This window comes from Syzygium oleosum, unplaced genomic scaffold, assembly GCF_021117445.2.
Source record: "Syzygium oleosum isolate NSW1041296 unplaced genomic scaffold, Sole_v2.1 Sole_v2.17, whole genome shotgun sequence".
Classification (NCBI taxonomy): Eukaryota; Viridiplantae; Streptophyta; class Magnoliopsida; order Myrtales; family Myrtaceae; genus Syzygium; species Syzygium oleosum.
The window spans coordinates 6,475,154-6,493,185 of NW_026607501.1; the positions used below are offsets into that span (position 1 = coordinate 6,475,154).

An 18,032-nucleotide genomic window follows, 5' to 3' on the forward strand; every position below is an offset into this window, starting at 1 on the left:
GGGGAAATGCAAATGCCTTTAACTTAAAACCCCTTTGGGAAAATGCAAATTGCGTTTGGTAAAAAGTCTTTTGTAGAGCTATTTTGGCCCAAGTATTGTTTGGCAATTTTTTTTTTTTGCAAAGGGCTTTTGGGTTTATTTTTTTATTGAAAAAAAAGCAAACCCTTCGCCGGCTCCGGCGAAGGGCTAGGGTCGCAAGGTGAGTCAAATCTAGCGCCAGCGGCCGTTGCCTGAGGTCGGGCGACCCTAGACGGTGAAGTAATATTCTTATCTGCATTTATCAAGTAATAATGAGAAATTGATGATTTTGTCAACTTCAAAATATCATAGGACGTTTTCTCGACGTGATGGCCCATTCTCATTGTGTATCGGTATTTAGTGAATATCCCAAAGAAGAAATCTGATCAACACTGGCAGTATAAGAAAATGTTTACCGTTAAATTCATGGATTAACAAATGATGAGCAAAATTGTGTTATCTTTTTCTCATTTCGACAGGCAGATAACAATCTGGCCAAGTTAGTTTGTATTAGTGTTCCGGCATTGCTTGACAAACCAAATTCATTCTTTAGTACCAAAGAGCGTGACAATTCATTTCATTCTAAATGCTAGCTATCAAGCACAATCAATTTAGTTCAATAAATTAAGATATAATCCAACTTCAGTCTGAATTGTGGGAATGTGATTTTATCGTACTTTCATGTAGTTTTATGTTCCCGTGGGGTTATTTTCTAGTTTTATTTATTTGAAAATATTGCTATTATTTTTAAGAAATTTATTATCACAGATATTTACTTCGTCATCTGGATGATTGGTTTATAGATTTCTATGTACATGCGATACTGTTATCATCTTCATTGTTGCGCTCGCTCTTGGCAAAACAAGTGGAACCGACGAGACTTGTGTTTATAACATTTATCACATTAGATTTTGTTTTTTGTTACTGCCAGAGAAAAAACGACACGTTTTTTAATTCCCACTAATTGCGTGCAATTTGTTTTGGATCGCTTATACGGGTCAAAAGTCTGGACTCAATCGGTTCATAAGGCTCCAATGGATTTCCAAATAACCGAGTCTTCACGTCCGTGTCTCCCAATTATAAAAATATTAAAAAAAAGGATAAATGACATTATCTTGAATGTGCTAAAGAAGAGTATGAAAAGTATCCAAACCAATTAATATTATTTTTACGGGGCTCAAGTATTTATGTGGCATGTGATGTTTACGTAGATTTAGGAGTAACAAAGTTCACGATGCTATTATTGATGATATTATTGAGGAAAGAAGAAAGTGACTGCCTTGAAAAATCAACATGCGCAACTGATCGTTCCCGCGTGAATCGAAGACTGAAGGGGGCAACTTTTCCACTCCATCAAAAAGAATAACTAAAAGTCAAGAAGGCCATTCAAATGGGATTTCTAGCCAATCATTTTCAGGCTGCAAGTGATGGGTGCTGGTGTGAGGAGGGGGAACGGGAATCTACATCCCCCACGAACCGGCAGGTTTGAAAAGTCGTGGATACACCCTTACAAAACAAATATGCCCCGAGCACGGTAAAGTCCCTGTCGGTATACGTATCATAGCATAGCGGATCGGACGGGAAAATTGTCAAAAAAGAACTAAATCTATTGTACGGTGACCAATTCAGTTCTAAACTTTTTAATCGTGTCAATTCAGTCATAAACCTTTCAATTGTGCTAATTTATAGTCCTAAACCTTTTGACTAATTGTCAATTTATTTATTCATGCTAATTTTGGCCGGATATCGCTGACGTGACGGTCTAGTCAGATCTGGCCGTCCTTTGTGGCACGGCCGTGCTGACGTTGATAATTTTTTAAATTTTTTAAAAAAAATATTCTGAATTTTTTTTTTATTTTTTTTCCTTTTTTTACATAGGGTGAACGGGCCGTCGACCCCTAAGCAAGGGCCGGTGACCCCTATCAGACCCTAGGCAAGGGTCGCGGCGCCAACACGGTGGCTTGTGATGGACTGGGTGACGGCTCAGGCCGTAAAATCTTTTTTTTTTCTTATGTATGCCGAAAATATTTAATTTACTTGAAAAGTCATGCACGTTTATAAAAGCATACAATACAAGTGATAAAAAGCCATTTGTCTCAAATTTCCTCTAAAAAAAAGGACTGCAAACTAATCTAGTCTAAATCTAGAAGTTTCTCTTTCCCGTTTCGGGGAGGTTTCTATTTCGATCTAGTCTAGATTTGGGGTTTTTTTTGCGTATATGATTTTGGGATTTCGCTTTCTTGGGGTTTCATTGGTGTACAAGTCTAGTTTTGAATGAGATCAGAGGAGCTTTGTGAAGGTTTCGCTTTTACATGTGTCAGATCTGTTCACGTTCAACCTGGCTACCCTACACAGCGACGGTGTTAGGGATGCTGAACCTAGGCGTGCACCGTTGAAAGGCAAAGTCGGAACAACATATGGAGATCTCGATGTGTGTGCTAATTACTGAAGATGAGTTTGGTCATTGGCTGCCGATTTTGATTTGAAGAAATGCCAGATCTGCTCTTTGAGCGTGTGACCCATACCTTGTTCTGATAATTTATCTTCTTATCTAGAATTTGTTTTGCTGTTTTGGTTTGCAGTTGGACTGCGTATCTCTATTGTATATTCGTAGAAATGAATAAAATGTTTCTTTGATAAAAAAAAATAATGGATTTCCTTCTGCTCCTAATCATAAATATTTTAGCCAAATATCGGAAATATACCCTCAAAAATATAAAATTGTGTCTTTTGGGCCAAATGGGCCCTTCTCGGTGAGAATTATGAAAGCGGGTCGATGGACTCGGCCTAAGTCTTAAACTAAGCTCAATGTCTATAAATCGAGACTTGTCATACTTAATCTACAATTTCTCTGTTATTTGTTAAATGAAGCTGAAAATATTTTCTTTTTATCGAGTAATCCCCTTCTACGTTTCCAGAGAACTAAAATTTTCATAAGGTTAAGGATCACGAGCTAAAAGGAACAACCCTCTGATTTCATAGAACTTTTAAAAAGTACAGAACCATGTCTTCATTTTTCAGTAATTTCTCACAAATTCCATATATCAGCGAATATAAACTTTTTATTTAAAAATTACGAAAAATTGAGGTAGTGTATAGCTAACTGTGCTAAGTTCAACGGTGAAAACCGTGTTTCAACCGGACATCGGGGTGAGCTGCACGTGCCCCTTGAAGTGGCTGCGCCTGGGACTGAGCACCGCGCATGAACAGTATGCGCTTGGTGCTGGGATTTATAGTTTCTGGTCGGGAAATTGACACTAGAAATGGCGTAATTTTTGTATGGCGCTTACCTTAGTGCACTAGAAAGGGCATGCAAGATGCATAGACGGAAAGGAAGATTGAGGAAGTTGAGCGGGCCAAACGAAGCAAAGTGGTCATGACCTTTGCTTTGGTTGATCGCAAGGTGAGTACATTCTCTGTAGGAATTTTAACGAGTTTGTCTAATTCCACATGACTTTAATCTCACCGACTTTCCAAAAACAAATGTAGCGAAAATGTCCGATTGTTCCGTGCCTACGCCATTCTGTTCCGGTTCCATAGCAGCACTAACATTTTGTAAGAGCCCTTCAGATTATCATACTCTGTTTTTTAGGATTTAGAGCGACACTGTCACATTTTTGTGGCTTTTCGTCTTGGTGAATGATGAGTTCTGATGGCAAGGTTAGAAATGTATCTCAAGTCCACTGAAAATTAGCTGTTCTTACTGAAAGTGAAACCAATGATCTTTACTTGCAATGATCAGAGTGAAAGCTTGCTGCATGTTTTTTAAACTGCTAATAGTATCATTCACGGATGTTCAATGTGTTCTTTTCTTATTAGTAGTTTCATATCTTTAAATTAAGCTAGCATGATGTGGAATGGGTGCAGGTCCTTTTCAATGAAGATGAAGTTTCAGAAATGGAATCACGGAGCAGCATATTAAAGCCTCCGGACGAGAGGGAAGTGAACAGAATAAAACCAAACCCAACCGATAGGGTTCAACCAATTTTTATAGATCCAGGCCCGAAGAAGAAGCCGGGTAAGGGTAAAGTGCCGAACAAGAGTCTCAAGAGCGGATTATGCTTGGAAATCATCGAGAGGGTGCAACACGAGAGAAACGAGTTGAAACACTTCATTGTTGATGACCATCTGGAAACAACCTCAAATGGAAAGTCTTGGCACGGGCCATCAGTGAGTAGGGGAGTGCATATAGAAGATGGAGCCGAATGCTATCTAGAATGTAACTAGCATGGAGCATCAAGATAATAGGGGTCTGCTAGTACTTGTATCTTTGGTAAGAAAACCTTGAAACTCATCATTCTTATACGACGGCATCTACCATTTTGTAGATACCGCAGATCATTCGCTGGCTTTTTCTCATCAAGTCCACATTTTTTTGCTACCTATGTGGGGCCGGAATGGCGAGATGATTGTTACTTTGTTTAAGTGGATTGGTGTGAGTCTGGAATAGCCGCTCCTTTGGAAGCGAAGTATGTTCAGAAGTTGGCTATTATGCATCGGTAATCTTCTGCTTGTTATCGCCAAATATGGGAAATGTTAGGGGCTCGGTCTTTTTGGTTACATTCTGCATAAAGATGGAGAAGGGATGGTGAGGCTGTCTCAGTCTAGATGAACAGACGGTCTTCTTAATCTAAGCACCATCACTTTATTAAATTTTTGTTTACTCGATTATTCTCCATGAATGCACATAAAAGGTCATGTCCATTTGTATTGGGCAAGGTTTTATCACAAGTTGATGTTGATGAATCCCGAGATTACTACGAGTGGAAAACACTGTAATTTGCAAGCATTCAAATCAAGACGCTTAATCATTCAGTCAATTTTTTTGAGGCGGACTCTCTCACCTACTTTGCTACCGAACTTGGAGATTGAATGCCAATGCACGATCGTAACCAAGTTAAGGGGAAAAACTTATAAAACCTTAGATATTAAAGACATGTAAAGTGCAAATTATTTCTTCGGAAGTAACTCGAAGATTCAAATATTCAGAGAATACAAAATCTCAAAAGAAGTATGACATTAAACCAGTAGCAGCGTAGGAGACCGATAGTCTTCAATACTTTTAAGTATTGGCCAAAGTAATGGGCTAGGGGAGAAATATCGAACTGATGCTCAAATTTGTAGAAGTCAGAGTCCAGAGAATCTGAAAAAGTCACACCAAAACACATGACCGTGAAAATCAAATATTGTTCATAACAATCAAATAAACAGGCTAGGACAAAAACTGTTAATCGGAAAGCCACAAATAAATTATTAAAATTAACTACATAACACAACCCTAAATTTATTCAGACCACTCAATGATAATCATAAATCACGTGCTCCCAAAGCTGACATCGACCAAAATAGTACCCCAGAAGCACGCCCATCAACACGTCATCAACTCGAATTCCATCTCCATCCCGGGAAAGCATGCAACCTCATCGCAACTCATTTTGATGGGAGTTCACTTGCAGGAGACGGTGGCGGTTGTTGTGGTGAGTTCAACACGGCGGCCCCACCTTTGCCATACCTTCGCCGCCTTGCAGTAGCTCGCCGCCTACACGTCCAGTGAAGTCACCACCATGCCGTACATGTCCTCATCATATGCCTCCTCTGGCCATGCCAGACCGCAAGCACGGAAGAAGAAGACGAGGAGGAGGAAGGGAAGAAGTGCAAAAAAAGATAAAAAGGAAAAATCGAAAACCGAACCGAACTGATCCGAACCGAACCGCGTTTTCGGTTCGGATCATATTCGGTTCGTGTGGTGTTTCGGTTTGGATCGAGCACACGTCTAAACGGTTCGGTTCGATTTTCCTAGACACTCAAACCGAACCGAACCGTTGACACCCTTAGCCAAGATCACGTGTGCGTTGGTATAAAACTTAGGAGTCAAAGATACCCTGTCATTCAAAAAGAGAACAAAATTGAACAGTCAACAGACGAGTCCCTGACCTAATATGCAATAGGGTCCCTGAACTTTTAATTTGTTCAATATAATTTCTGAACTTTAGTCTAACGTTTAATGTGGTCCATGGACTTTTGGTACATGTTCGTTATAGTCCATGAACTATATGAAAATGTTCAATGTACATTGAACATTTTCATATAGTTCATGAACTAAATTGAACATGTACCAAAAGTTCAGGGATGATATTGAACAAATTAAAAGTTCAAGGACTACATTGCACATTTGGTTAAAGTTCATGGACTATATTGAATAAATTAAAAGTTCAGGAATCACATTGCACGTTGGATCGAAGTTCAGGGACCGTCTGTGTCATTTTCCCTATACTATATTCTTATTCTTGTTTTTTAAACAAAATCGATTCGAATAGTGAAGAGTGCAATAATGCCATGTGCCCTCTCGATTTATTTTCGAAACTCATCCATTTTAATCTTACGAAAAGGAATAAACACCCTTGATAATAAATAGCATAATGTGCTCTCTTGACACTTTTTAAACGAGGTTTATTTTTATTCAAGTTTTCATTATTAATCAAAATCAAATTGATGATCTTTTAATATTGTATTGGTATCTGGAAAAGTGATGTAAGGCCAATCTTGATAGTACCCAAACCTAACCAGAAAGAAAAAAAATTACATTTCGACGAATCATCCTTTCATTGCTTAGCTTTGTCCGCCAAAGTTAATCATCGAGCTATTATTTTGCCGGATGTGAGAAAATACATCACACGATGGGATAGCATTATACTCTAGGGATATCTAATGCATTTTCCTAATCCAACAACTAGAACTCTTGAATTAATTGGGATGACAATAACTTATTTTTTCCTTTTATCTCAAGATATTCTAGTGATCTCGAACTAATGAACGAACGCCATCGAGGTCGAGAAATTAGTGTTGAACCGTACCGAATTACTTCCTGTCCATTTGGAGAAGTCCGCAGAATTAAACTAGTAATTCTTTTGGTATCGCTAGAATCTCATTCACATGCTGCCTGCACTGGTTGTTCGATGCCACCCCACCCCCAGGAACAATGGACAGTGTTTGAATTGACGATAATCTCATTTATCATCATCGGAATTCCCTACATTTGTACACATTTTTTTTTCTTTAACCTTCTTGTTGGGTCCATACGTTTGTTCCCACAAGAGAGAAGGGATGGGGGGAAGAAGAAATGTGAAAAATATTGTTCCATCAAATAAAAAGCTAGCACCTAATGGTGCTTTTTCGCACGCTCTCTCGTACAATTTCGTGCTTCTTTCGAACCACAACACTTCAATTATTCTCGGAGATGATTTGCTCAGACTCTTGATGATGATTTGCTTAGACTCTTCACTTGCAAGCCTCTCTCATTCAATATCTTAGCAAACGACATGTGGGCACCCATCGCACTTGGATAGTAACATGGAGACGAGAACAAGAGCGACTCAGGAAACCCTAGAAAGAAAAGAAGAAAAAGATCCCCAAAGCCTTTGCTCCTTTGTTTATGTCGAGCACAGGCATCCAAAGCACTGCAAAACGGGGGAGGCGCCTCTCCCCGCATCGAGGGGGCATCATCATGAGGGAACGGAACCCTGTGAAACAGTCCTATTTAGAATCTAAGCATTCTTAATTCTACCCAAAAGTAATGACAAACAGAAAACGCCAAACTTTACCCGATGCCTTTTAAGTTCGTTTAATTGCAAAAAGAAGTTCCGTACATCGTGCGGGGACCTTGACTCCCAACCTAAATGAATGTCAATGGTCAAGAGATGACCATGGATTTGATAATAGCGTAATAATGTACCCTCTTGAGAAATTTCTCATGATTCTTCATTTGTTTTCATAACTCATATATCTTAATCTCGTTACCGCTAGGCCTAAAGTTACTTTAGACACATATATATAAAAAAAAAAAACACTCGAGAGAGTAAAAGAACGATGCGGTCTTTTTTGATAAGTTTTTAACATGGTTTATTCTTACCAGAATTTTCAGAGTCGAAGTTGGTCGCTTTGTCCTATATTGAAATAGCTATAAATGTTTAAGGGAAAAAAGAAAGCGACACAAGAACACATCCGACTTATTTAAAAATCCCTTCACGAAGGTTATATAGAGACCAGATTTGGTATTTGGATATTACTTCGATCAATGATCTAGTCAATTATGAATGATTGGCTATTAGATCATGGAAATGTAAATTATCCCTAAATAATTAAGAGATTGTCGCGACCTAAATTTCTCAAGCAAATGGATTATTAAGACTAAGCCTAACTCGGGCCCTCCTAAGCCCTACCAATTCGTGACTTAGGGTTTAAGTTTTCAACGTGCAAAAGTTTTCATGCTTGGAGTCGCCACTAATCTATTTGTGGTAGGTCGATTAGAAACCTTAATAAAATATAGGGAGATATGTTTTATTCCTACGAACTAGAGATTCTAAGCTCGGGGACTTGATTACGCTAGGTCTAGTCTAACGCCCTTTCGGTACTTTTTCTTTTTAAAAAAAAATATTTACGCATGCAGTCTGGATCCATTTTATTACCTAATCACTAACATGTAAAGTGTTCATACGGGTGCGCAAACCACCAATTTAAGACCCAAGAAAACAGTAAATAGATTGCAAGATTGGGAGAATGACGTACCTTAAAGCAACGCAAGCGTCTGCATTGTTAGTAGAAAATCACACAGACAATTCTAATATGATTTCTAATTAACAAAGCAAGGCACTCAAAGTGTTCTTTAGGGTTTGCGCTTTATTAAAATGAAAACTAACCTATATGTAATGACGTGCAAAAAATGACATGCGATTAATGCGACCTAGCATGCGACAATATGACCTATTTCTAATGACGGGCAAATGATTTATTTTTGGTAATTTTCCAATGAAATTCGGAATTAAAAAAATTCCTAAATTAACATGCAATCAATTTTAGAAAACGTAATTTAACCTATGCTAAAGTGACTTCTTTTGGGTGTTTTCATGGAAATTCGGAATCTAAAAATAACCTAAACAATCTATTAGGAGTAGAATAACACCTAATTTAAACTAGGAAATAAATTATCTTAAGTCCCGATATAAATTAAATAATTATCTATCTTCTAGATACATTTAGGATTTCCTAAACATGCAAAACTCCTAATCTAAATCCTAACAAACATATTTTTGGATTTTTTTATTAAAAAAAAAAGAAAGCAATCAAACAAAGATAACAACCGCATTCAAACAATCCACGCAATATGCAAGATTCTTCTTATCAAATTTGAATTAGGAAAGATAATCGAGCTAACGGTCATATCTATAGGGTTATAGATATCAACGGAGAGCCGATTATTCGAATTTGGAAAGCGAATAAAATCTATTATCGTATCCAAGTGATTATGGATAAGATAACAATTTTCCGTATCGCCGCATATCGTACCTTATGGATAAGGTCGGATAGTCGTCCAAATACGTTGCCAAATTAGGAAAAATTCCTAATTTTGGGTATTTTCGAATATTGCGGATATAACACACATTATCCTAAGATATCTAGCTATCCACGCAATATTCACGAAATATTCAAACATCCGAAAATTAAGAAACCAAATATTCTGAAAATATTGGATAACATCCTTACCTAATTTCGAGATATTTTCAAATTTGGACTCGCGGATCGGGATTGCGGATCTGGACGAGCGGCGGTGGGATGGACCGGCAACGGTGTCACAGTGGTGTTCGCGGCTCAGGCTGCTTCGCGGTGGTGATGATGCTAAGCAATGGCGGGAGTTGCTGAACGTTCACCTAAACGCAGAGAAAATGCTCCAAGATGTGGAGGTTTCTCTTTGGTCACCAATGCTCTCACCCATGATCAGACCTCTTTCTTTAAAAATCGTGAGTGGACTTGTAATTCTTGACCTTTGACCGTGATCCTGAAGACAAACGCAGTGAGATTTTAATCGAGGAAGGAGTCAAGGCAGCTCAGCATCGCATCAAGAGGGCAGCAAAGAGTGCAGCGACGGGCGTCAGGAAGCAGCAAGATCGGGATGGCGGCGTCACGGCGCCGACTCAGGAACAGTAGCTGATCGTCGGGCGGTGCAGCAACAGGCGGCAGCACGACACGGGCGGCAGTAGCAGTGACGGCAGCAGGCGGTCCACAGGTTCAGGCTTGGGTGGCAGCAGCGCGTCAACGTCGGGGCTGGAGTGTGGTGGACGCTGGTCGTGCTCGGCTCGGCAGCGGGGGCAGCGGCGGAGAGCGGCGGCACGAGCCCAGGCGGCGACAACGGCGGTGAGGGCACGACAATGAGGTAGCGCAGACACAAGGCGGCATGACGGTAGGGCAGTGTTCTCTCATTCCTTGCTCTCACTCTCCCTCACACTCTCCCTCACGTGCTCTCTCTAAAAACTCTGATCTTGAAAATTATGAGAGCTCCCCTTCTTCGGCCATGCAATGGCCTATTTGTACTGCATAGGAACCGACCTCTTCACATATTTCTTTCCTCAGTCAAATATTTCTTTCCCTGGTTAACCAACTCTGGCTGAGGAAGTAAAGCCCATGTTTCCACTCATTATATATTAAACAATATACTTTGTAGCATGGATCCTTCACTGCCCCTCTTAACCGAATATGGCTTCACAATCTTCCCCTGTACATTGCGGCAATGTGAATAATATGGTCAAGAATAAAATAAGTCACTTTCCTATTTTTCTTCTTTATTCCTCTGCCCACACTGAACGAACCTACCCAAATGCGACCAAAAGATTTTCATGATTTTATCTCAATATCTCATAATTTGATGTATCACGCGTGCAATGCACATGTCAATCTCAACCACTTCAAAGAATAATGAGTTAGCCGAATCTTTAATTCGCACGGACTTAATCCAATTAATTCCATTGAGGTCGAGCCTCGCCAGCGTCGGGGGAGGCTGACCTCGCCCAGCAACGGCGAGGTGCGAGCCTCGCCGTGATCCCCGGGCGAGGGCTCGGCCCCGCCGGGTCGTCGGGCGAGGCTCGGTACTCGCCACAGGTGCGAGACCGACCTTGCCGTTCGGCCGGGCGAGGTCACCACCGCGGTTGCGAGCGAGGCCGACCTCGCCCGGCCGGGCGAGGCTCGGCCTCGCCGTTGCGAGCGAGACCGACTCGCCTGGCGTCCGGCCAAGGCCGGCGTCGGGCGTGGCCGGCCTCACCCAATGACCGTGGGCTGAAGTCTCGCCAGATCTCGGCTCGGCTCGACCTCGCCGGCAACTGGCGAGGCTGACCTCGCATAGCCTAGGCGAGGGCGGCCCTCGCCCGACGCTGGCAAGGGCCGCCTCCGCCTGAGGCGGGCGACCTCCGCCGGCCCCGGCTATGGCCGGCGGAGGAAGAGAAGAAAAAAAAAAGAAAAGGAAAAGGAAAAAAAAAACAGAAAAGGAAAAACAGAAAGGAAAAAATAATTAAAAAGTACTGTTCCGGTGCCGGAACAGTACATTATCGCCGGCCGGCAGGCAATTTTGGCCGCCCGGTGACCCATGCCCTTATTTGAGATTTTTTGGGCACTTCAGGTCCTTATTTGAGACTAATTGAGCACTTCAGGCCCTTATTTGACACCGTGTCCACTTTGGATACCAAATTGAGAAAACGCTTCCACTTTGGATACCAAAATGGAATTTTCCCTTCTTAATTCTACCCAAAAGTATCGAGAAACAGAAAACGCCAAACTTTACCCGATGCCTTTTAAGTTCGTTTAATTGCAAAAAGAAGTTCCGTACATCGTGCGGGGGACCTTGACTCCCAACCTAAATGAATGTCAATGGTCAAGAGATGACCATGGATTTGATAATAGCGTAATAATGTACCCTCTTGAGAAATTTCTCATGATTCTTCATTTATTTTCATAACTCATATATCTTAATCTCGTTATCGCTAGGCCTAAAGTTACTTTAGACACATATATATATATATTAAAAAAAAAGCACTCGAGAGAGTAAAAGAACGATGCGGTCATTTTTGATAAGTTTTTAACATGATTTATTCTTACCAGAATTTTCAGAGTCAAAATTGGTCGCTTTGTCCTATATTGAAATAGCTATAAACGTTTAAGGGAAAAAAGAAAGAGAAACAAGAACACGTCAGACTTATTTAAAAATCCATTCACGAAGGTTATATAGAGAACAGATTTGGTATTTGAGTATTACTTTGATCAATGATCTAGTCAATAATGAATGATTGGCTATTAGATCATGGAAATGTAAATTATCCCTAAATAATTAAGAGATACCACTCTAAAATAACTCGAAGCGTTGGGAAAAGGTAAAGCAACCCAAATGCAGTGACTCGTGCGGCGAAGCCCATTTGAACTTGTCCAGATGTGGTGGTCACACGTGAAAGACCAATCATTTCTAGGTGGTGGCGGTGATGACGTGGCGGGAAATATAGGGTATGCTCCACTCTATAGTAAGATTCTCGGTAGTTTCCCTTTTTCTCTCGGAAAATAGTAGATGATGTTTACCTAAAAGAGTTTGGTGAATATAAGTCCAAAGCTTCGAAGCAAGTCAAGTCCCAAAGGGCTTGAGTGGGATAAAAACTCCAATTGCTTTGCACGCTTCTTTTTCTTTGGGCCTCGGCGACCCAGTCCGCTACGATGTTGGTCTCCTTGCTGCAATGGGCCATTTTAAGGTTGAGAAAAGGGCATAAATAGTCCCTAAACTTTGGCCCGATATGTAATGTGATCTCTAAACTTTAACTCAACGTGAATTGTGGTCCCTCAATTTTTAATTTGTTCAATATCATCCTTGAACTTTTGGTACATGTTTAATTTAGTCCTTGAAGTATATGAAAAAGTTTAATGAAATCATTCCATTAAGTCAAACTCAGGGACTACATTGAACATTTTCGTATAATTCATAGACTATATTAAATATGTACCAAAAGTCCAAGGACCATATTAAATATTAGGCTAAAGTTAAAAAATTACATTGAACAAATTAAAAATCCAAGGATCACAATGAATATTAGGCTAAAATTCAGGGATCACATTGAATAAATTAAAAGTTCATTAATTATATTACACATTGAGTCAAAGTTCATGGATCATTTATGTTATTATCCCTTTAAGAAGTGTGGCTCTTATTGGGGCTCCGCGGTCTGACTCAAGTGTGAGGGCTTCTTTCGTTCGTGCGGGAGGAAAAACGAGGGTTTCCACCAAAGCTATCGATTCCACCTGCACGGCTGAGCTCGCATGCATGCTCCTCGCAAATTCCACCCATCAATAAAGTGGGCGATGATCAGTTTGTACCCGTCGGACCGCAGCGGCGCCGGTGATGGTGATGCCCGATTGTTATTCGCAAGGGGTGGGATGGCGATGGCAGGGTGGAATTTTTGGGTCGAGCGTATGTTTTTTCCCCTTTTTCTACAAGTACTTTGTGTGAAGTTTTGTGGGGAGGCAGCGACTGAAAGTGGGAAAATTTGCGCCACCGGAGCTGGAGAGCTCCTCCCTCTTTAATTTATATTCTCCGGGGAAGTCAATAGAACGGTGAGCGAGCAAAACAAATTTGCCAAGCTTTTTCGTACGTCTCCTCCCCAATCTCGAAAACGCATTTTGGGGTGGCCACTTCCATAGAGTTGTATTGAAAAAAAAAACATACATATTATTCAAAAAAAAAAAAATGAAACTTGAACAGTGATGAAGTTGTTAGAATTCGCTGCACAATCACAAAGAAAATAAAGAGAAAAAGCGAGAAAAAGAATTTAAGACGCATTGTTTTATCTTGATTCACCATTAAATTAGGGCAACGCTGAGGATTCTACTATAATTAGCACATCGCACCTCTGTAACAAGAGAAAAAAATATATATCCAATAGATATTGATGAATCTAAGCCCCAAACTACTAATAAAATCACGAATTCAAGATATAAAAAGTCCTGGGCGCTGCCCCTACAACTTCTGCCGGAGCAGCCCCGGACACCCACCCACTCACCGAGGAGCGGGATCCCCATGATGTCCTATCGCTGGGAAGAATAAACCACATCTCAACAGAAGTATGAGCCATGAACCGGCTCTTTGCTCTTCTTTTGTGTGTGGACCCACCTACCCCTTCTCCGAATCTAAAGAGATTATGTTTAGTAAAAAATAAAACTTAATCGGTTTGAATAGTGAAGAGATACCATGAATTGGAAACAATGTCATCTTCCCTCTTAATTTATTTACGAGACTCGTACATTTTGATCTTCTTATCCCCAAAATGAAGTCATATTTTATATTGAAAAAAAAAAAATTGACGCGGTACCTTCACCAGTTTTCGACGAGATTTATTTTCTTTTTCTCAATCCAACAACTACTGGAACTCTTAAATTACTTGAGATATCTATACCTTGAGTAGTTGAGTGTGTGTGTGTGTGTGTGTTTTTTTTTTTTTTTTGAGATACCCTAGTAATCTCGATCTAATCGACTACTTCATTGAGAAACACCATTTAAGGTCGATAAATTAATGGTGAATCGTACCGAATTACAACGAAATTAAACTAGCGATTCTTTCGGCAGCACTAGAGAACCTCATTCACATGCTGCCTGCACCGATCGTTCGATCCCACCCCACCCTTCCGTTCATAAATTGGAACAGTGGACAGTGTTTAAATTGGGGAAAATTTTTCGACCACAAGAAATAATTTGAGGAAAATTTATTTATCATCTGATGGGGTTGCGAAGCCTCTTCCCTTGCAAGTCTCTCACTCAGTATCTTATCTAAACAAACGACATGTGGGTAGACCCGTTAAACGGGTGGGTCGGGTTGGGTATGGGTCGGGTCATAAATGGTCCGACCCAAATTGACCCATTAACCCGTTTATGACCCATTTATTCATAGTGTAAATATCCCGACCCATACCTGACTCGACCCATATTACTAAAACACTTTTATATTTAACCTAATCTAGGAATACTTGTTTCTTATGAATTTTTTTTAAATTATACTGCTAAAACATTTTATGCAATACAAAGCTAGTGAAAAAATTTTATAATTCTTTTAAAATTGAAGTTCTGTTTGTTTTACAAAAAATGCGACATTTCTAGAAAATATTTTCCATAAAGTCATTATCCAAGAAAATAAAAAAATTTCTAACGTTTGGCTGAAACCTGAAAATAAACTAGAAAATATTTTTCGATATTTGGTATATAAAATCTGATTTGATTTTACTTTGTGCATTCATTTTAATAATATTAATAATTTTTTTATTTTTTAAATAGAATTTTTAATTTTTTTTCTTTTTTTCTTTTTCCTTTATTTTTGGCCGATCGCCGGCCGACGTGGCCGGCGACCGACCACAGGCGAGGACGAGCTGGCCGGAGGCCGGCGAAGCTTGTTCTCGCCGATCTGGCGAGGCTAAGGCCTCGCCGGCCTCAGGCGAGGCTCCAGCTCGCCCGATTTCGGCAAGCTGAGCCTTGCCAGCCTCGGGCGAGGCTCCACCTCGCCAAATCCAGCGAGGTCGAGCTCGCCCGAGGCCAGCGAGGTCGAGCTCGCCCGAGGCCGGCGAGCTCGAATTTCGCCAAATCGGCGAGGCTGGAGCCTCGCCAGGATCGGGCGAGCCTCGAGGTCGCCGAAATCGGGCGAGCTCGAACTTCACCAGCCTCTGGCGAGGTTGTCCCGCCCCGGTGGCCGGTTGCCGTGGCCGACCACCGGCCGAAATAAAAAAAAAAAAGAAAAAGAAAGAAGAGAAAAGAAAAAATAAAAGAAAAAGAGAAAAAATAAAAATAAAAATAATTAAATTTCGATTTTTTTTAAACATTTTTATAAAGAGGGAGAGAGTGTGTGGATGGGTTTAGCGGGTGGGTTGGGCATGGGTTCCAAACTCAACCCATTTAGACCCATTTATCTTTAAGTTTTAAAATTTAAAACCTATTTAAGGTTGACTCTTTAAAATTAAAGTGACACATATATGACCAATTTATTTTTAAATGGGTCATATATAGGTCTAAGACCCATTTTGACACCTCTACATGTGGGGCACCCATCCCATGCGCTTTGATTCGTCGTCGTTCGTGCAATTATTTGTTTGGTTTGGAGACCAAACGACAGCAGCTTCGGAAACCCTAGAAAGAAAATAAGACGCAGATTCCCAAAGGCCTTTGCTCTTTATCTATGATTCCGGTTGTTTCGCGAAAAGTAACTTCTACGAAAATGTTTTTCAAATTTTTCGACATTCGTTTCATGGTAAATAAATAAGTCATGAAAAATAATTTTTATAAATAAAAAAAACACTTACAAAAGTGAATGAAAATGTTTTCCTCTTTCCATATCCTCTTTCACCTTGTCCTTTGCACCAAAAGAGGCGTACCGACTTCAAGATCGTATGCCAATGCATGATTTGAAATTAAGTTAAAGAGAAAAAACTTGCCAAATCTCGAATATAAAAAATATGTCAAGTGCACACCATTTTTATTCGGCAATAAATCAAAGATTCAAATATCCAGAGAAATACATATTTTCGAAAGACAACTCCAATTGATGCCCAACCAATGCCCAAATTTGTAGAAGCCAGAGTCTCTAGAATCTGTTAAAAAAGAATATCAAAACACATGATCGTGAGAATCAAACCTTGCTTATATCAACAGAATAAAGAAGACAAGATGATTATTGTTCATGTGAAAAAAAAAAGGAATTTTAAGAAAAGAATTTTCATCATTTTCCGGTATTTGGGACCGGAAATGTCGTTGATCATGGAAGATATCTCTTCTTGGAACCGAAAAGTCCATATTGGAAAATAAGAAGAACCACGTCCTATCTTCTCTGTTTCGCTATCTCCCGAATCAGGGCGACTCTCTTGACCCTGAAGGTGGACAGAGCCGATCTCGACATCTCCTCCTCGTCTTCGCTGGAAATGGGCACGTTGCTGCCGAAGCTCAGGCCCCCCTCGGCAGAGCTCGTTTCCGATGGCGGAGCTTGATGCGACGTCGAGCTGAGCCTTGGCCATGGACGCCGGCGTCGACCTAACGCCTCGGCCATAGACGCCGAGCATCACCTCCAGATCTGGCGGCGGCGGTGACTCGACCGTGGCTGTGGGATTCGACGGTGAGGCCGGGGGGGACGTCTCTGAGCGCAAGAAATAGAAAACGAAAAGTATAGGAGGGCGATAACAGAGGAGAGGGCGACATGGGGAAGAAGGCGGAGCAGTGACAGCGATTGGCCGCTGCGCGTCCTAAGATGCTGCAGCGGCCGTTCCCGAGCGTGGCGTTGGCAGCTTCAACGGTGGTGACGGCGAGCCGAGGTGCGGCTGTTGGGCATGGGGGCGGCTGAGGGAAGGAAGAGGAAGAGGAAAAGAGAGACGAGTGTAGGAAAATAAGGAGAAAGTGTTGACTTTTGACAAGGGTAGCTTTCGTCAACTAGGAAGAAAATATTCGACCAAACAAAAAAAAAACTAGGAAGAAAATATAAATGCTGATAAAAATATCACGAGAGAAAAAATAAATTAACGACAGTCAGATATTTACATCATGGCATTTTAATTCGATAAAAATATTTATTTAAAATTTGATGGTATGGTATGCTAGATCTAATATTACACCAATGGTGCATATCTATTTAAGAAAGTAAAAATAAGTATTTTTTTTTTCCAAATGATGAAAAATAATTTCTAGCTCATTTTCAAATTTTAGTCAAATATCGGAAAATATTATCATTTGCTTAAAAAATGGCTTCTTCAAAACATTTGTTCAAAATGTCAAATTCTTCGTGAATCAAGCAGAGCCCAAGCCTTTAATATTACAGAAGCAATCTGAAATTGGTTGGATCACTTAATAATAATCATAAATCATGTGCTTGATGAAGGGTGAGAACTCCGAAGCAAAAGTTCCTGAAATGCCCCCACGATGTCTTAGTCAAACCTAATTCTATTCTAACCTTTCAATACCCAGCAAAACACTCGTAGCCGATAGGCCGAGTCCGAAAGCTCCATGAACACCGGTGATGATGCCCAACCCAAAATCAACCAGAGTAGCTCGAAATCGGAGAGGAAGTGTATGAAATCGTGATGCAGGCAATCAAATTGATGCAAGCACCTACAAATTCTCGATCCCCGAAAACAAACCATCCCTCATCGTATCTCGATGTGACAAATTGTTTGGAAAAACGTATTGTACC

General features: G+C 40.5%; 1 protein-coding gene across 1 annotated transcript; it reads left to right on the plus strand.

Moving 5' to 3' along the window:
* The first annotated feature begins 3,359 nt into the window (after positions 1-3,359).
* On the plus strand, positions 3,360-4,377 carry LOC130140264 (uncharacterized). Its single transcript, XM_056319252.1, has 2 exons — positions 3,360-3,421; positions 3,886-4,377. The coding sequence occupies exons 1-2, from the start codon at positions 3,395-3,397 to the stop codon at positions 4,243-4,245; spliced, it is 387 nt and encodes a 128-aa protein (XP_056175227.1). The 5' UTR covers positions 3,360-3,394; the 3' UTR covers positions 4,246-4,377.
* The last annotated feature ends 13,655 nt before the right edge of the window (positions 4,378-18,032 follow it).

Bases quoted from the DNA above. Each gene is read 5' to 3' on its own strand.
- LOC130140264 (XM_056319252.1), top strand. From the start codon at position 3,395: ATGACCTTTGCTTTGGTTGATCGCAAG. The intron at 3,422-3,885 runs GTGAGTACATTC...GAATGGGTGCAG, and splicing joins TTGCTTTGGTTGATCGCAAG to GTCCTTTTCAATGAAGATGA.